The 17,006-nt window shown below is 58.1% G+C and overlaps 1 protein-coding gene across 4 annotated transcripts; it reads left to right on the top strand.

The window, feature by feature from the left end:
- The first annotated feature begins 428 nt into the window (after positions 1–428).
- FAM163A (family with sequence similarity 163 member A) lies at positions 429–16,899 on the top strand. Of its 4 annotated transcripts, none has more exons than XM_035333784.1 (4): positions 429–576; positions 13,198–13,294; positions 13,384–13,498; positions 14,210–16,899. In XM_035333784.1, exons 3-4 carry the CDS (start codon positions 13,406–13,408, stop codon positions 14,609–14,611), a joined length of 495 nt encoding a protein of 164 aa, XP_035189675.1. In that variant the 5' UTR covers positions 429–576; positions 13,198–13,294; positions 13,384–13,405; the 3' UTR covers positions 14,612–16,899. The 4 variants fall into 4 exon arrangements, with proteins under 4 accessions (XP_035189675.1, XP_035189676.1, XP_035189673.1 ...); XM_035333785.1 differs by lacking the exon at positions 429–576 and adding an exon at positions 623–774; XM_035333782.1 differs by lacking the exon at positions 429–576 and adding an exon at positions 6,464–6,519.
- The last annotated feature ends 107 nt before the right edge of the window (positions 16,900–17,006 follow it).

Genomic DNA, 17,006 nt, shown 5'->3' with positions numbered 1-17,006 from the left:
TCTGTGACCTGGGCAGTGGGTGATCTGTGGGGCTAAGTTGGCCATCGGGACAGTCCTGGGGCTGCTCTGCTCCTGCCCAGGTTTGTCCAGGGACATGCTCAGCAGGACCCGGTTTGGTTTCGGTGAAACAAGAATTGGGGCTGGGGGAGCCTCACTGCTCAAGCACCTCTTCTAATTGCTTAAATCATTAATTAGCAGCTGGGCAGCCTGTTGCTGGCCCTTCTGCGGGGTGGAGGGAGGCTGGGGCAGCTGGGGTTTGCAGACTGGGCTCGAAGCAGTGCGAAGGGGGAAAAAGCACCCTGGCACAGGGCTCTGCGCCTGTTGCTGCGTCCCCAGCGCCGTCGGGTGGCTGCTAGGTGGCGGCCGAGGCACAGCGCTGCTCGCTTCAGCCTAAATCTCTTCTTGGTGGATCCCAGAGGGCAAGGAGCTGATGAAGTGACTGCAGGGTGCAGAGAATCCTTGTGGCTGGCCCTCAGCAAACCCCAGATCCCACGGGCGAGGCTCGCAGGGGGACTGCTGGCCTCCGGCTGGGGCAGCCGTATCCCCTCTTGTTTAGCAAGCTGCAGCAGAGATGAGGTCAATCTGGGGAGATATCAGCTGTAATTGGGGTTGCGGGACACAAATGGGATCCTGGAGAAGGGGACATGGACACTGAGAGCTTACATCTGTGTGGAACGAGAGCGGGTGAGTTCCTGGGAAGAAGCCAGCAAGCACTGAGCAGGATCAAGACATCCCCTGTGGCCTGAGAGCTCCCTCATCTGCCAAGTTTTGGAGGTAGGGAGCATGTTCTGGGCTATCACCGCTGCATGTCGCCCTTTTTTCACGCTCAGGTTATCTGCAGGAGGCAGGCTATAGGGTTTTGCTGCAGTCCCATGTATCTTTCATGATGCTTTTAAGTGGTCAGTGTATCTGTACCTTTTTTTTTTCTGTGCATTTTGGCCATTCACGCCTTGTCTGTGAGCGCTGTGGTTTCTCTGCTCCCAGAACAATTCGGGTCACGTCCCTCATGCCTGGCAGGTTCCTGTTTGTGTGTTTGTTGTTTAAGGGAGTGGAAAAAAAGCTGCTTGTTTCGGGGACTGGAGCACGATGCTGTGCCTGCATCCCTGCTCCCAGGGCACACATGGGTTGTGGCTGCAGGGTGAACCTGGGCCAGCTGTGAAGTCTGGGGGGACCCAAGCCTGCAGATCTGTCTGAGGAAAAGGAGGGAGGTGTTCAGAGCTGTGGCTAACCCTGTGCTGTGCGGCTCAGGACTGCCCAGTGTGGGTACCCCCACCTCGAGGTGTGCCCACAAAGGGCTCCGGCTCTCAGGATGGGGCTGATTTCCTCTCCTTGCCCCCAGCTTCCCTCTAGCTAAGGGGCAGCCGTGCTACCGGCAGCGATTCTCGATGGGCAGTCCCCAGGGCAGAGGACCGAGATGTTGAGACGAAATTAAAAATTGAAAAGCGGTGCAGCTCTGCCACCCTCCTAAAAGCTGGGGTTAAGCAGGGCGCAGCGAGGTGCACGCTCCGGGGACGCTCTAATGGACCGGGGCATTGCAGGGGGTCCTGGCTCGTGGCCATGGGGGATGGCTCATCCCCTCCAGACAGGGCACAGGGGGCCAAATTGGGGTGCTGGGAATGTAGGGTCCTCTCGGCTGAGCCCCTGGGTGTGGAGGTGACCCCAGATCTGGGCGAGCTCTGGAGGGAGGCAAGGGGCAGGGAGGTGGTTTTGCGTGGGCTGCGGAAGAGTTTCTTGCTGTGTCTGTGAGCAGCGGTGGTAAATGGGAGCTTTGAGTTTTAAACGGGCTGTCAGGAAGCATTTGGCTGTCGGGGAGGAGGCTGGAAACGACAGCTGAACAAAGTGCTGCGGCGCCAGCTGAGCGCCCGCATCCCACTGCTGGGGCAGCCGAGCTGCCCGGTGCCACCTCCTCCCTGCCCCTGCCGTCCCGTTTTCCACCTCGATGCTCCAGCCCATCCTCTCCCCTCTGCACCTTCAGGTCGATCCATGCTTTACAAAGTGGGGTTTGATCCAGGAAGTTATTTGGGCTTAAAAAATAAAAATAGAAAAATAAAAACCTGTTTCTGACACCAAATCCTTTCTTCTTTTATTTTTAGATTTGTTTTTTTTTCAGATGGAAATGCAGTCTTGGGTTCGGGGAGGGTAAAACTGCACTCAGCCCTGCATCAGATTGCTTCACTTGACCCACGAGTAAATGCTTTTCTTTCCTCTGACCTGGAAGGATTTCTTTTTCTTTCCATTTAGCAAGAAAAAGGGATAAGCAAATTCTCGGCACAGGTCACTGCAAAACAAGGTCTGGAGCCGGAGCTGCCTTTTCAGCCCCAGCGCCGTGCTGAAACCCATCAGTGCTCCTGAGTGCACGCAGCAGTCCCCGCGGGGGCTCCCTGTGCAGCAAGAAGCCCCCTTTTTGCCCCTTATGTGGCCAGGAGCAAGCAGCTGCAGGGCTGAGCTGGGGCAGCTTTGGGGTGAGCGGCGGTGGGGACGGTGCTTGGGCCCTGATGGCTTTTTGGAGGGTGATTTTGCAGCTTCTCACTTGTGGTCTGCACAAGTACAGTGCGCTTAATCGCTGCCAAAGCCCCTTTGGGTTCAGTTTGGTGCTGGGATCTCTCTGCTCGTGGGAAGGAGTGTGGAAGAGGGTTGGAGAGCAGAGGAAGAAGGGGGGGGTCCCAGCGCTCGCGCCCAGGGTGAGCGGCGTGCGTGCCTGTGTGCGTGCTCCTCTTTCCACCCGTCCTGCTGCCAGGAGGTTTCTTTTCTGGTTCAGCTCTTTCAAGGCAGAAGCTGATTGCGGAGGGGTTGCGATCTCACTTGTGCTTTTAATCCCACTGCTGTCAAGCTCCATTAGGAGGTTCGGCATCAGCTCGCTACCTCTGGGGCCGGGCCGCCGCTCGCCCAGCCTGAAATGAGGCCAAGGCTGGGCTCCACGGGAGGAAGGGATGGGATGGATGCTCGGGGCAGCACTGTGCACCGCAGCGGGAGGGCTGCAGGACCCCCACGGGCAGGGGGTCACAACCAGGGGCTGGGCATCCTCACCCGATGCCTTGCAGAGAGACAGAGCCCTAAATGCACCCGGGGGCTGGCCAAGGGTGATGCCTGCCACGGCTCTGCTGCGTTGATTGCTGCCAGAGTGGGGCTCTGAAATGCTTCTTTGCAGCTGGGAAAGGGAAAGCCCTGCTCCAAAAAGGCCTTCCTGGGGCTGTAGTGGAGGCTCTCAGCTCTCCGCTGGGATTTAGGGATGCTGCTGCCCATGGGGTCAGGTTGGCACCTCTGCATCCCCTCTTTGGTGGCTCCTGAGCTTGGCCATCAGTGACCACAGCAGGGGCTCTGTCCCCAGTACAGCCCAGGTGTTCCCAGTAGTACTGGTCACAGCTGCCTGGAAGGAGTTAACCTTGCCACGTGCGCCACTGGTCCCCACGGGCAGCTTTTCCCCGCTAACCCAATCCTGCAGCCGTGATCGATGCCGCGGCCGTGCCACGCGGGGCTGCGGCTTGGCAGGCGGGGACGATCGATGCCACCGCGCGGCGCTGCCCAAGGAGGTCCCCAGGCAGAGCAGGGCAAAGCCCCCCCAGGGTTCTTCCTTCACTGCAGCCCCAGAAGGATCCCCCCGTGCGTCCCAGCAGCCACCATCCCAGCACCAGGAGATGCAAAGATGGGGCTGGAGGGGATGTGTGAGCAGAGGACAGCTTTGGGAGCAAGGGGGCAAGCCCTGGTGGTGCAGAAAGGATGCAATGGGCACCAGGAGGAAGGCACAGAGGTGTTTGTGGCTCTGGCTTCGTGCTGCCGCATCGAGCCGCGCTCGGCCAGCACAGCACTTCCTTCCAGCGGCCGGAAAAAGCTGCTGGGCTTCATCAAATATTTAGGCTTTGTGTTCATCGCAGGGAGAGAGGGAAGGTGGGTTTGGGAGCAGCACTGCGCCCAACATTGATCAGGGCAGCGGCCGTGCTTCTCCTGCAGGGCCGAGGAAAATCCTGCTTGGAGTGAAAATGAATGCTGTTATATTTATTTATTTATTTATTTTAAATTAATTAATTATTTAAAAAAAAAAAATTCTGGAAGTCTTCCACAGCCCCAGCCAAGCCCGAGCCATCCCAAGGAGGAGGGGATGGACACACAGGAGCTGATGGGCAAAGGTTTCTTGCTCCCAGCTGCTGCTGGGGGCGTGCGATGGGTTAACGCTACGCTGCTGCCTAATTGCATGGAGAAGCTGCAAACCCCCACCCGGGGAGGGGAGGGGGAATATCCATTGGTCTCTGGCTGTAAAATACACAAGGGCTCCTCTTTAAGACATTTATCTGCGTTTGGGAAGGAGACAGCATAACTCTGGCCTAATGACATTACTGCCGGCTCCTTCTGCCTCTCCTCCATCACCCCCGCAGCGGGTGGCCCCGGGGCGAGCCCCCAGGGCTTGGACGTGGTGGAGAAGGATCCTCGCTTTGGGAACACGACCTCCCTTCATCAATTCCCAAGGGGAAAAAAACAACAAACAAATATATCTATGCATCATCAAGACGATGCCAGGTCTCCCCTCCAGCCCATGCCTTGGGAGCGATGGGCGCATCCCCGGCCCCGATAACGGAGAGATGGGGGCCGGGCAGCTCAGGGCACCCCTCGTGCCGAGGGCTGGGTTTATTTCCAATGCTTGCGCAGGCGAACACAGCGGCAGCGAGGTGTGCGCTGAGCGAGGCGCAGCTGGAAGACCCGCGCTGCCCAGGGGAACGCTGCGCCTTGGCTCGCAGCTCCCCGGGGAGCGGAGCCGGCTGCCTGGAAGGGGAGAAGGGGCAGCGAGCATCGTGCTGAGGTGCTGCGAGCAGCCCCCCGCCTGCTCCCGACCCCACAAGTGACATGGGATGGGGACCCACAGTGTCCCCTGGGGGTGCTCGTACCCTCCGGCTGTCTCGGTGGCTTAGTGGTGGGCAGGAGCTGGCTGGGGCTGGCATTGTGCACTGTCAGGCTTTTTCTGAGTGATGCTGCTCTGCTAAAAATGTACCTAAGAGCAAAACTCCAAGTGTGAAAGAGAAGAAATCCCAATGGCAGTAGCTGGGGGTTCAGCTCCCCAGCGTCCTTGGGCATCAGCGTTTTGGGACACGTGCCGGGCAGGAGGGGAGTTGTTGACATGAAATCTTTTCCAGCAGCAGGGAGAAGGAGTCCTACACACTTCCCCCGGGCTTTCTGGGCTGACACAAATTGAGTGGCAAGACTGGCGAGCTTGAAAGGTGACTGCATGCATGAGCACTGTGTGTCGGAGGGTGAGATTTCGGCAGGTTTCTGGTCCCTGCATCGTGCGGGGGCTGGAGGTGGCAGAAACGGAGGTGCCAGCGAGGCAACAATGATCCCTCAGGGGCCATTTCTGGGTCACGAGAAGCTTTGTGTTTCCTTTTCCACCCCCTGGAGAAAAAAAAAAAAAAAAAAAAAAAAAAAGGAAGAAGTGCCCCGGCTCCAGCTGCTGTTATGTTTACCGGCGGTACTATCCCCGACCCCCGTGCTTTATGTAAAACCCTGCCACCCGGAGCCAACAACTTTGTTCCCCATTTCCTTCCCTGCTGTGGAGCATCTGGTGCCCCCGTTCCCGAGCTTTTCTTGACAACCACAGAGGCGTCAATCCCACCTTTTGTGTTCTGTCTTTTCCCGCTGCTTTAAAAAATACTGACACGGTGATGGGCGACGTGCTGCCGGCAGCAAAATCCCGGCGGGCCGATGTTGCTGCTCGCCAGAGCAGCGCTGGGTTGTGTTTGTTTCACTGGGATCTTCGGCATCCCGTGTGCTTTGGGATGGAGCTGAGGGTGGTGGCAGGGGACGGTTTTGCTGGGGGGCTTCACCACCGCTCTGTGCATCCCTCCTGGGGCTTTGCAATCTCAGCCCGGTGTTGGCCGAGTCCTAAAGAAACTCTTCTCCACGTCTGTCCGAGGACTGCCTGGCTGTTGCCCTGGGTTTACAAAAGGGGGAATGGAGGCAGGGTTTGTCTGCCCCTCATCATGGTCTGGGGGCTCCAAAACCCTAAGTGGGGGCCTTACAGATCACCGTGGGGGTGTGTTTGTGTCCCTTGGGTGCTTGCACGCAGCATCAGTGCAGGCTGAACGCTGGCTCTGCTTGGCCAGCAGTCACCGGGGGGAATTAATTAGGAAAAAACAGGGGGTGGGCTCCTGGGGGGGATTTTATTTTGTCAACACAGGACGGGTTCAGCATCCTGAGGGGACGTCCGGGGGACTTCGGGGCGCTCAGGGGATGGATTTGGAGTGGTGATGGGGGGGTGCCGCAGGCTGAGTGGGGACACCCGGGGTCTGTGGGGGGGGTCCCGGCTTGGAGCGACAGGGCCGGGGCCGGGGGCGGTGCGGGGCCGGGGGCGGCTCCGTCCAGTGGCAAACTCCTCCCCGCCGCCCCCCCCCGGCTGCCCGCGCCTCCCGGCTTCGGTGCTGCTGCCGCTGCTCGTCCTCGTCCTCTTCCTCATCATCTTCATCCTCTGCCGGTGCTCCCCTTCCTCCCCGTGCCTCGCTGGTGCTCTCCTCCTGTCCCCCCTCCGGCTCCCAGGTAAGGCTCGGGGATTTGGGGGAAAAGAACAAAAAAAGGGGGGTGGGGGGGTTGGGTAAAATAGGGTTGGGAAAAAGGGGGTTGGGGGGGTAAGGGAGGCTGGGCAGGGGGTGCTGGGTGGGCTGCAGCCTCAGCTGGGCAAAGCGCTGGGGCCGCAGTTTGTTTCCTTGGGGTCCCGGTGCCCAACTTTGTGTTTAGCCAGGTGTGTACCCAAAGGCACCCGTAACCCGCTGGGGCCACCCGAGGGTGGGGTGAGCTCGCCCCACTCTGCTGCTGACGCCGCGCTTCTCAGGGTGAAGTTTGGGAAACATCGAGGCCGGGAATCGTGCCCCGACGGCCCCCAGCCTCGCCACCAAGCCTCCGCGTGGAAATGATGGCTGCCTTCGGTCGAGTGAGGGAAATCAAACCCTTTTGTTTGGTCCAAAGGATCTCTGCTTTATCTCTCGCCAAGCCTCGGTAATTAGAGGAGACCTGTGCTCGAGTTAGTGGTCTGGCTTTTGTTGTCTCTTAAGGTTATCCTGGAGGATTGTATTCCCTGGAAAAGGGCATGTGGAAACAGTTAGTGTTTTCAGCTGGATTTCGTTGGTGTTGCTATTGATCCTCTCTACAGCAGAGAAGGTTTCTGATGTGCCATGGAATATTCCACCCGATGGAGAGTTGTGTTACCAGCTCTGGTTTTTCACCCCCAGCCTTGCCCCTTGCTCCTCCAAGCCGTGGAGCTCCCAACGTGGAGCTCTTTGCGGGGCACCGGCCGCGTTGGGGTGCTCGTTAGCATTTAACGTCCTCCTGGTGGGGTCTGATGGGCTCTGAGCTGGGCTTTCAGAGCAGATTAATTCCTCTAGGAGGGCTTTCACCTGTTGACCGGCCAAGAAGCAGGCTGCTCTTCCCCGTGCGGTGATGAGCATCGGATGATGGCGAGCTTGCCCCCACCAGGTACAGGTTTCAGCCCCGTCATTGGGGCCGTCATCACCGTTCTGCTCCAGGCTGAAAGATCCCAGATGGAGCAGGAATCAGGTGCAGGAGGCTTTCCACTCAGCAAACCCTGCTCCCTGGAGAAACGCAGAGCATCCTCCAGCCATTTGCCATGGGTGTGCTTTGGGCGCGGTGGCACGGCGCTCCTGGAGGGGACAAGCGGGGTGCAGCTGAAGGCTGGGAAATCACTTCGTGATGAAACCCAGGAGCAGAGGGTCCCAGCAGCATTATGTGTCTCCTCCACCATGGGATTGCTTTTTGGGGTAGGAAAAGCCACGAGGTGATTTCTAGAAAGTGAGAATCTCCTTGCCCGCTGCCTCCAGCTGAGCTTAGCCACGGGCAGGAGCAGAAATACAAGTGCCCCCCCTTCGTGGGGTCTGCTCTGTGGCCGTGCCTAAACCCCCGGAGCCCCCTGGGCAAGCAGAAACAAGCCGGTCCCTGCCCCGGCTGCCTCTTCTTCCTCCCCAGCCTGCATCCCCCCGAGCCCAGCCGCCCCGCGCTGCCTTCCCACCGAGATGAAATATTTATCGAGGCTCTGTTACCCGTGTTTTCCTGAAAGCGCGTTTCACACTTTGTTTGCTGACAGTGCTAAGAGGCTTCATGCCACGTTTCCCTCGGTGCCGCGTGTGACATTGCGTGTGCGACCGGCCGGGCAGCGAGGGCTGGGTGAGGATGGAGGAGCCCGTGCCCCACCGCAGGCTAAATCAACCTGAAAACCAAACAGCTGCTCTGAAATCCAGCAGATAACAAGGGATTTTGCTCTGCAAAGCTGGCTCACTCTTGGCTGCGTTACATCTCCTCGCCCTGCTGGTATGCGGTGGCTGAAAGGAGCGGGTGGTCCTGAGAAGCAGACGTGGATGGGTTTTGCTCAATGCTGTATGGAAAAGGGGATCTGGAAGTGCTCCTCAAGCGATTCTGCTGGGATTTAGCCCAGGAGAGCAGGGTTGGGGCTGGGCACCATGACCCAGCTTCGGCCTGGAGCAGTGCGGGGTGCCGGTGGCAATCAGCAGGGCACTGCCAGGGGCACCGGCACACTGACAGGGCAGCGTGGCTCTGGCTGGTTCCCCACCAATTTGGACTGTTCTTGGTGTGACCACCGTTGAGGGCAACCAAAGTGTAACCAAATCTAATTTTTGTATTTTTCCCCTAAAGAAAGTGAGGGGAAAGGACATGGGTCCTGAATGCCAGGACCCATCAGGGACTGGTTTGAGGCTCTGCAGGTGGGCACCCAGCTAACCCCAAGCTCCCGGCTGGTCCTGGTTTCTCCCTGGACCACAGCATCCCTCATGGTGGGTAGGAGAAAGAAGAAAACTGAGGCTTTTCTGGGTCTTTTGGGATCCTGACTGTGTTGCCATTGCTCCAGGGATAGCACCCAGCCCCACCGGAGCGCCGCTCTGTCTGCCCATGCTTTTTGGGAGGAAAAGGTCCCCGGAGCGCTCCCGGCTGTAGTACTGCACGTGGGAGGCTCCTCTCTCTGTATTGCTCTGTGAATGTGATTAGGCTTTAATGAGTCATTAAAATAAATATCTGTTTATACTCCCAGCGAAGACGCCGGGGGGATGCTGGCAGCCGGAGCAGCAGGTCTTGCATCATGCGCAGGAAGAGGCTGCGCTCCCCCGTCAGCCCCCTCCTGCATCCCTTTTCCATGGAAAAGGGACTTGTGCGGAGCACCCTTCAGACCCGCAGGTACTGCAGGAGTGGGGTTACAACTGCAACCGTCCCTAGGGCGTATTTTTGGGGAGGAGCAGCGGAATGAGGGTTATCTGCTCCCTGATGCTGCAAGGCACCCGCCTGGCTAGGCAAAGACAGGTGTAGCCAGCCCGTTTGGCTCCAGGTTCCTTAAAGCTGCCGACAATGTGCAGACGTGCCCACGAGAGGTGGGCAGCAGGGAAAGATCACAAATCCCCCCATCGGGGCCTCTGAATCCCCTGCTTGGAGGCAAATTCCCTGCAGACCCCGTGTCTCCTGACAGGGATGCGTCGGCCACAGAGCTCCCATTCCTTCTCCCTGCCTGGCTGCTGAATGCTCGTTACCCCTTAACGATATCTTTGCTAATTGAATCCCAGCCTCAGCACTCACTGGCTCCCTGGCACGCTTGCAGGTGCCTTGGGATGTGGGGGACATCCCCTGCGTGTCCCCAGGAGCGGCACCTTCCCTGCTCCAAAAACACGTCGTCGCTTTTCCTCTCTGCCCCGTAGGATGCACGGTCACTGTCCCTGGGGGCTGAGCAGGAGAATTTATTTATTTTTATAGCAAATCAAATCAATTGGGTGACTTCAAGCCACAGCAGACCCGGCTGGGGCAGCACTGCCCGGGGGCTGAAGCCGTTGGCTTTGCAAAAGCTCAGCGAGAGCATTCCCCTGGGGCTTAGCTTGCAGGAGCAGAGCCAGCAGCTGCAAGAAAAGGTTTTGCCTGAGTTGTGTTTCGTGCATCGGGCTGCGTGTTTCACCGTGTGCTGAGGCTGAGCAGATCCAGCTGGAAATTGGGTGGCCGGCATCGGGTTTTCATGGGAGTGATGGAAACAAGGTGGAAAGGGTGAGAGCATCTGTGTCCAGGGCAAGGAAGGAGCTAGCAAGGTGTTTCTCGGAGCCTGGAGGTGAAGCTGTCACAGAGGTAGTTAAAAAAAAAAACCACTGAGAACGGTGAGAAATTGGCTTAATGAAAAAAAAAAAAAAAAAAAATCTTTCATGGGAACATGGGGGCTGGCTTCTGTGCTCGCTCAGATTTTGCTGGGGCCGGTGCTCCAGGATGCTCCGGGCTACTCAGCGCCATGACCCTGCTGGGATTGATCCTCCTCGTTCAATTCATGCCCGGGATAAAGACAGATTTGGTGTCGCTCAGTCCCCTAATGGGATTGGCCCCGCAGCACGCCTGCTCCTTTGGTAGAAGTGGCAGGAAAATCGAATTGGGGAGCAGAGTAGATCGTATCGGCACGGCTGTGCCCACAGCCCCGGGGATCGAGCGGAGGTCTCCGTCCCTTATCCTGACCTCGCAGCCCCGGCTAATTTCTTTTTTACTAATTTCTTGTGGTTGTGGTTTTTTTTGTTGTTGTTTGCTTGTTTTTTGCAATTGATGCATGCAAACGTGTACTACTACTTTTGCTCTGGAAGTTGTTCCCTTTCCACCAAAATGCAGGGAAATTTGGAAACAGCCCCCTCCCCCCTGTCAGACACTACTGGGCCCCCGTAATGCATCCCCGATGCCCCTCGTATCCCTTCAGAAACAGTGGGGGGTGAGGCTAACCAGGGTTCATTTCCCATACGGCGCTTCTGGGGCAATTCCACACGGCTTGAGACACTGCGGGGCACTGCACAAAAAACCTCTCCTATTGGGAGTGGGTGTCCCATGCCCTTTCTGCTGGGAAAAGCTCTTCTCGCTGCCCGCCGCAGCAGCCTGGAATCAGAATTTTCCCGGCCCTGCTGCGATGGGGTTGCAGTTGCCGTGCCCAGATCCCCCCCATTTCTGAATTAGGGATGGCTGCAGCCAAAAATCCAATTGAAATGCTCCTGTCTGGGCTGGGGCCATCTGTGGACGGAGCGGGAGAGGGGGGCTCTTTATATGGGTTTCCTTCTGCGCTTACCTGCAGCCCTGCAGGGCAAAGCCCCGGCTTGGCTCTGGGGGTGCTTGACCCAAGTGAGGCAAAAAAAACTTAACCCAAAAGAGGCCAGGAGCTGCCCTCTGCTCTGCTCGGAGGCGGCAGCCCCTGCTGCTGTTCTGTTCCAATTAGGCCTGTTAGAGGATTCTGGTAAGGCAGCGGCTGGGCTAATTTACCAGGCAGACATCTCATTGAATTAGCCCCGCGCTGCAGAGCGAAGCCGGGGGAGCAGAGCCGGGCTGGGGCCGCGCCGGCGCTTTGCCGACAGCACCCTGCCTTGCACGGGGCTGGGGGCACCAGGACAGAGCCCCGGCTCCGCGCGTGGCGTCCTGCAAAACAAATCCCCGGCCGGCTGCTTTATGGGCACGGGAGCCGGAGCCTCGCCTCCCAACTGCGCGCGTCTGACGTGGGCGGCATGGCAGGGGAATAAATATAGAAGCTGCTCGCTTCCAGAGTCACTTTCCAGGCCGTAACTTTGCGCTGCCACGCGGCATCAATTAAAGGAAATGTATCTCTGCGCCAAGCGGCTCTGCGTGCCCGCCCGGAGGAGCTGGATGCGGCTCTGGGCGTTGTGTCCCTGCTGGGGATGGGGGGACGCCGCCCGCTGCAGCTGCGCTTGTCACCGGGATGTGGGGTGGTGCAGCCCCAAGGAGGGGAACCTCCTAATGCTAACAGAAATATTGCTTTAATTGAGCTGTGGCTCAGGTGCTGGTGGGTCCTGATGCCCACCTTGGGGATGAAGTCCTTTCTGAGCCACTCAGGCTCTCCTCTGGCTCATTCGGGGAAGCTGGGCTCGCTCTGGGGACGTGGAGAGCTTGGGGACCCGTCCCCTGTCCCCATGCCATGGTGGGGCAGCAGATGCCCCATCCCCGGGGCCAGTCCCTCCCTGCTGAAGCTGCTCCCCGCTCGCTCGCTCCGGACCTGGGCTAATCGGATGCTGCCCTCGGAGCTGTAAATCAAATCACGGCTCCCACAAAATGAAGTTTTCTGGATGCGAGCGGCTGCCTGCAGCATCCATCACCGCCCGGCTCGCTGCGTGCTCCCTCCTGGGGGCTGCCAGAGGTCAGCATTTGCCTTTCCTGGCCAAACCACTGTCGTCTCCTCCCTCCTAATGGAGCTGCCTCAGGATGTGATAACACCACCGGGCGCTGCCCCGTGTCCCCAAGCTGTCCCTGCTGACCCCTTCTCCTGGCAGCATCTCGGGGTGCAGCTCGGTTGTAACGGCAGTGTGTCCGTCCCTGTTGTTAGCTCTGCTGATGGATGGTGCTATCAGCTGGCTTTTGGACGTATCGATTTCTTGGATTTTTTATTTTATTTTATTTTTCCCTGTTTCACATGTGAGATCAGCTTGAGGAGGAAATTAAACACAAGCCATCCTCTTGGCTTTGCATGGTGCCTTGCTGAGCGCAGGAAATCAATTTGCAGCAGGCTGGACCTGCCAGGGATCGGTCTGCAAACCCCACGGTGGGTGGCAGAGGCGTCGCGTCCCTCCTTGGCTGTCCTCTGTCCCCTCCGTGTGGGGGCAAAGCCCGTAGGAGGACCTCAGCTGGCCCCATCCAGGGCTCTGGTCCGAGTGATGCCCTTCCCAAAGCTCAGGCTGGGGCTCGGGGAGCAAGAATTGGGATGTGTGGAGGGATGGAGAGGGAGGGGAGATGGGGATGGTGCTGCCTGGGGCCGTGTTGCAGAGGAGTGGGGTCGGCAGGTCTCGCCTCGAAGCTGCCACCCCCCTCCATCAGCTAGGGCCACGTGGGCCGCGGGTAATTAGATCTCCTCGGCTGGCTCTGGGGCCCCATCCATTAGGGGCTGCGGGGCTGCTGACAAAGTGTGGCTGCGCCAGCCCTGCCTGCACTTCCCCAAAGCCACTGCGTTGCCCAAGGCACGGGATGGCCCAGCAGGGTTTCCTGGGTGCAACTCACTCATTTGGGCTGAAATCACAGATTTCAGAGCATCCTTTCCCAGCTTGGCGGGTTGGTCTTCCCCATTTTTGCAGCACCCTGCCCTTCTCCCTGTAGAAGTGAATTATTTCACCATGGTGCTGGGGATGGACCGAAGGGGACAGTGGGCAGGGGGACAAGCTGACGGCACCTTTTTCTCCTCCTCTCCCCTCCCAGGGCCGCAGGCGTCTCCCCGGGGCCATGTGGAGCTGCCAGCCCCGGCCGGCCACCCCGGGGCCGGCGTGACCACGAGGCTCGGCCACCGCTTTCCTGGGTAAGTGGCCCCCGGGTGGCGGGGGGACACGATGCCCGTCCCTGTATCCTTGTAGCCCCCAAGCTCTACAGTCACGTCCTGCCTTTCAGAGTTTGATGGAGAATCGGTCGGATGACAGCGGGAACTGTTGTTATCACCGGGGGAATCCTAGCGACGGTGATCCTACTGTGCATCATTGCCGTGCTCTGCTACTGTAGGCTACAGGTGAGCGCCAGGGACGTCCCCGTCACACCGGGGCTGCGGGGATCCCAGCAGCATCGCTGGCACAGGAGAGATCTGGGGGGTTCTTGCTGGTGATGGGCAGGGAGCTGCAGCACCCCACCTCCCTGGGTGCTGCTGTTCCTCCTCCCGGTGCAGGCCACCTCCCCCAAGGCTTTTGAGGTTCTGCAGCGCTTGTTCATTCAGGTGTTGGCTTGGCTGGGTCTGCAATACCAGATGGAGAGCTTTTTTTTTTCTTTTTTCTTATTTCTTTTTTTTTCCAAGTAAATTAGACGAGGAGGCTTTCAACAACGGCCAGCTACAACCTCCTGCTTTTTAAAAGTTAATGCGAGGTCTGCGCCATGCAGCACCGTGACGGGCAGCACAGCGGTTACTCGGGGGGTGGAGTCCCAAAACACCTTCCCCACGCAAACCTCGCTGCCAGGGGAAAGGATGAGCCCCCTCCGGCTGCATCCAGCTAGGTTTCATCCAGCTGAACCACTCCTGTTTCACCACTTTTCTCTACCTGCCTCTCCTCTGGTTGTTTATTTATTTATTTATAATTATTTTTATTTATTAACAGAGTTGAGGCTGGCCTTTCTTAAGATGTGGCAGCCAAATGTGATGGACGAGGCTGAATTTCAGCCTCTCCCCGTTCTTTCCTCTCTAACTCGTTGTGCCCGTGCTTTCTGATAAAGCCCTGTCCCTCTCCCGCAGTACTACTGCTGCAAGAAAGATGACTCCGACGAGGAAGAGGAGGAGGAGGAGGAGGAGGAAGAGGAAGAGCCAGACCTTCCCGCGCACTCTCACCCCGGCACGTGCAACGCCTGCAACTCCCGCGTCGTGGACGGGCAGGGCAGCCCCACGCCCGTCCCCGAGCTCAACCAGCATGGGGCTCACCCCCGCTGCCCGACCTGCTCCCCCTACGGCTCCCCCTTTTACATACGGACCCCCGACATGGTGCGCAACGGGGGTGAGCGGGTCGCCTACGCGCCCGCCTGCTACAAGGAGATGGGGCCGCCCGTCAACCTGGCGGCCCTGCAGGGCTTCGCGCTGAGCCGGCACGGCGTCCTCCGCGAGAGCTTCCCCCCGCCGAGGGCCATCAGCACGGAGGTGTGACCCCCCCGCAACGCGCCCCGCTTGAGGAATGGGGATTTTTGCCCCCCGTGGCCGGGGGGGGTCCGTGCAAGGGAGGAGCGCGGGACCCGTGCAGCCCTCCTGCTGAGCCGGCACGGCGAAGCTTTACGGGTAAGGGAGACATCGAAGGAGGATGTCGAGACGGCGGTCTCCGAACCCACAATAAGTGTAATTACTACTCTATCTCCTGAAGGGACTTGTCTAATGAGGGCTATGTACAGTACAAACGAACCTAATTACCAGGGGCTCCCCGGAGTCCCCACGCAGCCGCCCCGAGGGATGGAGAGGGGAGCTCCCGCAGCACGGGGGGGTGCGAGGGAGGGGAGGCCGGGGCGCCGTGAGCACTTTGCTTCTGTGTTAGTGCCGAAAACAGGGCACCGGCTCCCGGCCACGTCGGTCTGCACACGCATGGAAGAAGTTACTGGAGAGGATTTGGATCTCCACGAGGGGAGGTGAAGTCGCTTACAAGGCCCACACAAACAGGCACAGGTAGACCCCTCTGCAGCCAAAACCCCACCTCTTCCACTCCTCACGAGCTTCCTTAGGAGCGGTTTTAGCTTGGGCCCATAAAGATATCAAGACTTTCCTCACGAGGAGGTTTGCACCCCCAGATAACTGCAGTTTGATCACCTTCAGCATCCAAAGCCCTGCCCAGACCCCCAGCCGAGCACAGCTGGTTTTAGGATGGCTTTTGCTCGCAACAGCAGAGACTGCCGGTCAGGTCTCCTCCTGCACAAGGATCACAACCTCTAATGGAGCATGATTTCCAGGTGCTCGGGGTCCCCCCTCTTTTACTTCTGGAAAAAGAAGCTGCAAGACCCGAGCCTGGGCTCGGTGGCTCCGCGGCTTCTAACGACAGCTCAGCCAGCAGCTCCGTCTGCAGAACGAACGTGGGAAAGTTCCTTCTTCCTCCATAAATCAAATTAGGTTAAAAAATGACCAAACGGACATCTCCATCATTCACGGGCACTTCCCATAGCAACCAGCGCTCCCTGTTAATGGCAGGGGGGAGGGATGCAGCCGGCCCAGCTCCCCCTGGCCGTGCGGATGCTGCTAGAAGCAGTAGCAGGAGCCGCTTGCCTTGCCTTTGCCAAATCGGACAGAACTGCTCAGAAATTGATATGGTTTGGTTTTGGGATTTTTTGCACCTCCACAGTTTGGAAATTGGACTACCAGAAGGATTTGGATTGGTAATTCTTGACCTCCCCATTCAAGCACAGGTGAAGGAGGTCTCGGTACGGAGGCACGTGCTGCATCAGCCTCAGATGTCTTCGTTAGCAGGCAAAAGGCTAATTGACAAGCTGGACCTGCGCATGGCTTGGCACCGCTGCTCATATTACCAAAAGAAAAGGAGCCAGATGAATGCCAAATGTGATGATGGTCCTTGCAATCCAAACACCGTGCCCCAGCCCACATTTTACACAGCCTTTCGAGCAAACATTATTCACTGTCTCTTCCATCTCCGGACCAGAAAGACATTGCACTTCCATTAACCCCGGACTCAGTCTGGCTGCATCTCTTTTACAGTCTCCTTCCATTCTCCAAATGGCGAGAGCAGGTCTTCGTGGCCTCTCACGTTAAGGGCAGGCAGGGGGAAGAAAGCAACAGCAATGCTCCCTGGCTGATAGCCCCTGGCTCCCACCCAGTCCTCCTCCCCAGGAAAGTAGTCTGTTTTTCTTGGCTAACTCAGCGAATCCTGTCCTTTCCTGCTAGAACTCAGCTAGGTCTCCCTCCTGCTCGGAGCCACGTGACGTTATCATCACAGCGCGACCCGAGGGCACGGCAGCTCCCGGCACCCAAGTCTACCTCTTGGCGTGAAGCAAGGCTTCCTACCATGACTCGGTCTGGTTGGGAATAACACACCAGGCTTTGCTTCTGTGGTCACCCCTCTGGTGAGAGGAATGCAGTCATATCATCATCACCATCCCGTGCAAACGAAATGTGACCTGTCACCAGCTAACAGGGTGCCACGGCTGGCGAGGCAGATCCCAAGTCGCTGGATGACCAAGGCAAGGATCGTCCTTGCAGCCAGCACAAACCCCTGGCCTGGCGTGGCTGCAGATGGACGGGTGAGTCCGAAAGGGCAGGAGCCACGGGAGATACAGCTGTGGGTTGTGAGGTTTGGGAATGGTGGAGGAACAGCACAGGGTGGGGGCAGGGATCTCAGATTTTTTCCACTTCAGATTTCCCGTTGTTATTCTCTGTCTTTGTTGCTGAGCTATGGGTCCAAACTCAATGTCAGAAATAAATGAGGACTTTGACATACAAAACAGGAGTGATTGCTGTTCTTTGGCAGGCAACACAAAACAGGGTTCATTCAGTGCGGCCCTATAAGTGTCTTGGTGCAAGGATTTTTCCACCCCACCTTACCTGCTCC

This window comes from Oxyura jamaicensis, chromosome 8, assembly GCF_011077185.1.
Source record: "Oxyura jamaicensis isolate SHBP4307 breed ruddy duck chromosome 8, BPBGC_Ojam_1.0, whole genome shotgun sequence".
Taxonomy (NCBI): Eukaryota; Metazoa; Chordata; class Aves; order Anseriformes; family Anatidae; genus Oxyura; species Oxyura jamaicensis.
Note: the sequence above shows the minus strand (reverse complement) of the source record. Positions and strands in the feature narration are given on the sequence as shown.

What these genes read in the sequence shown, in the direction of transcription:
- FAM163A (XM_035333784.1), top strand. Translation starts at nt 13,406, where the DNA reads ATGACAGCGGGAACTGTTGTTATCACCGGGGGAATCCTAGCGACGGTG. An exon ending in TCTGCTACTGTAGGCTACAG is followed by an intron (nt 13,499 to 14,209) that starts GTGAGCGCCAGG and finishes CCTCTCCCGCAG; the next exon opens with TACTACTGCTGCAAGAAAGA.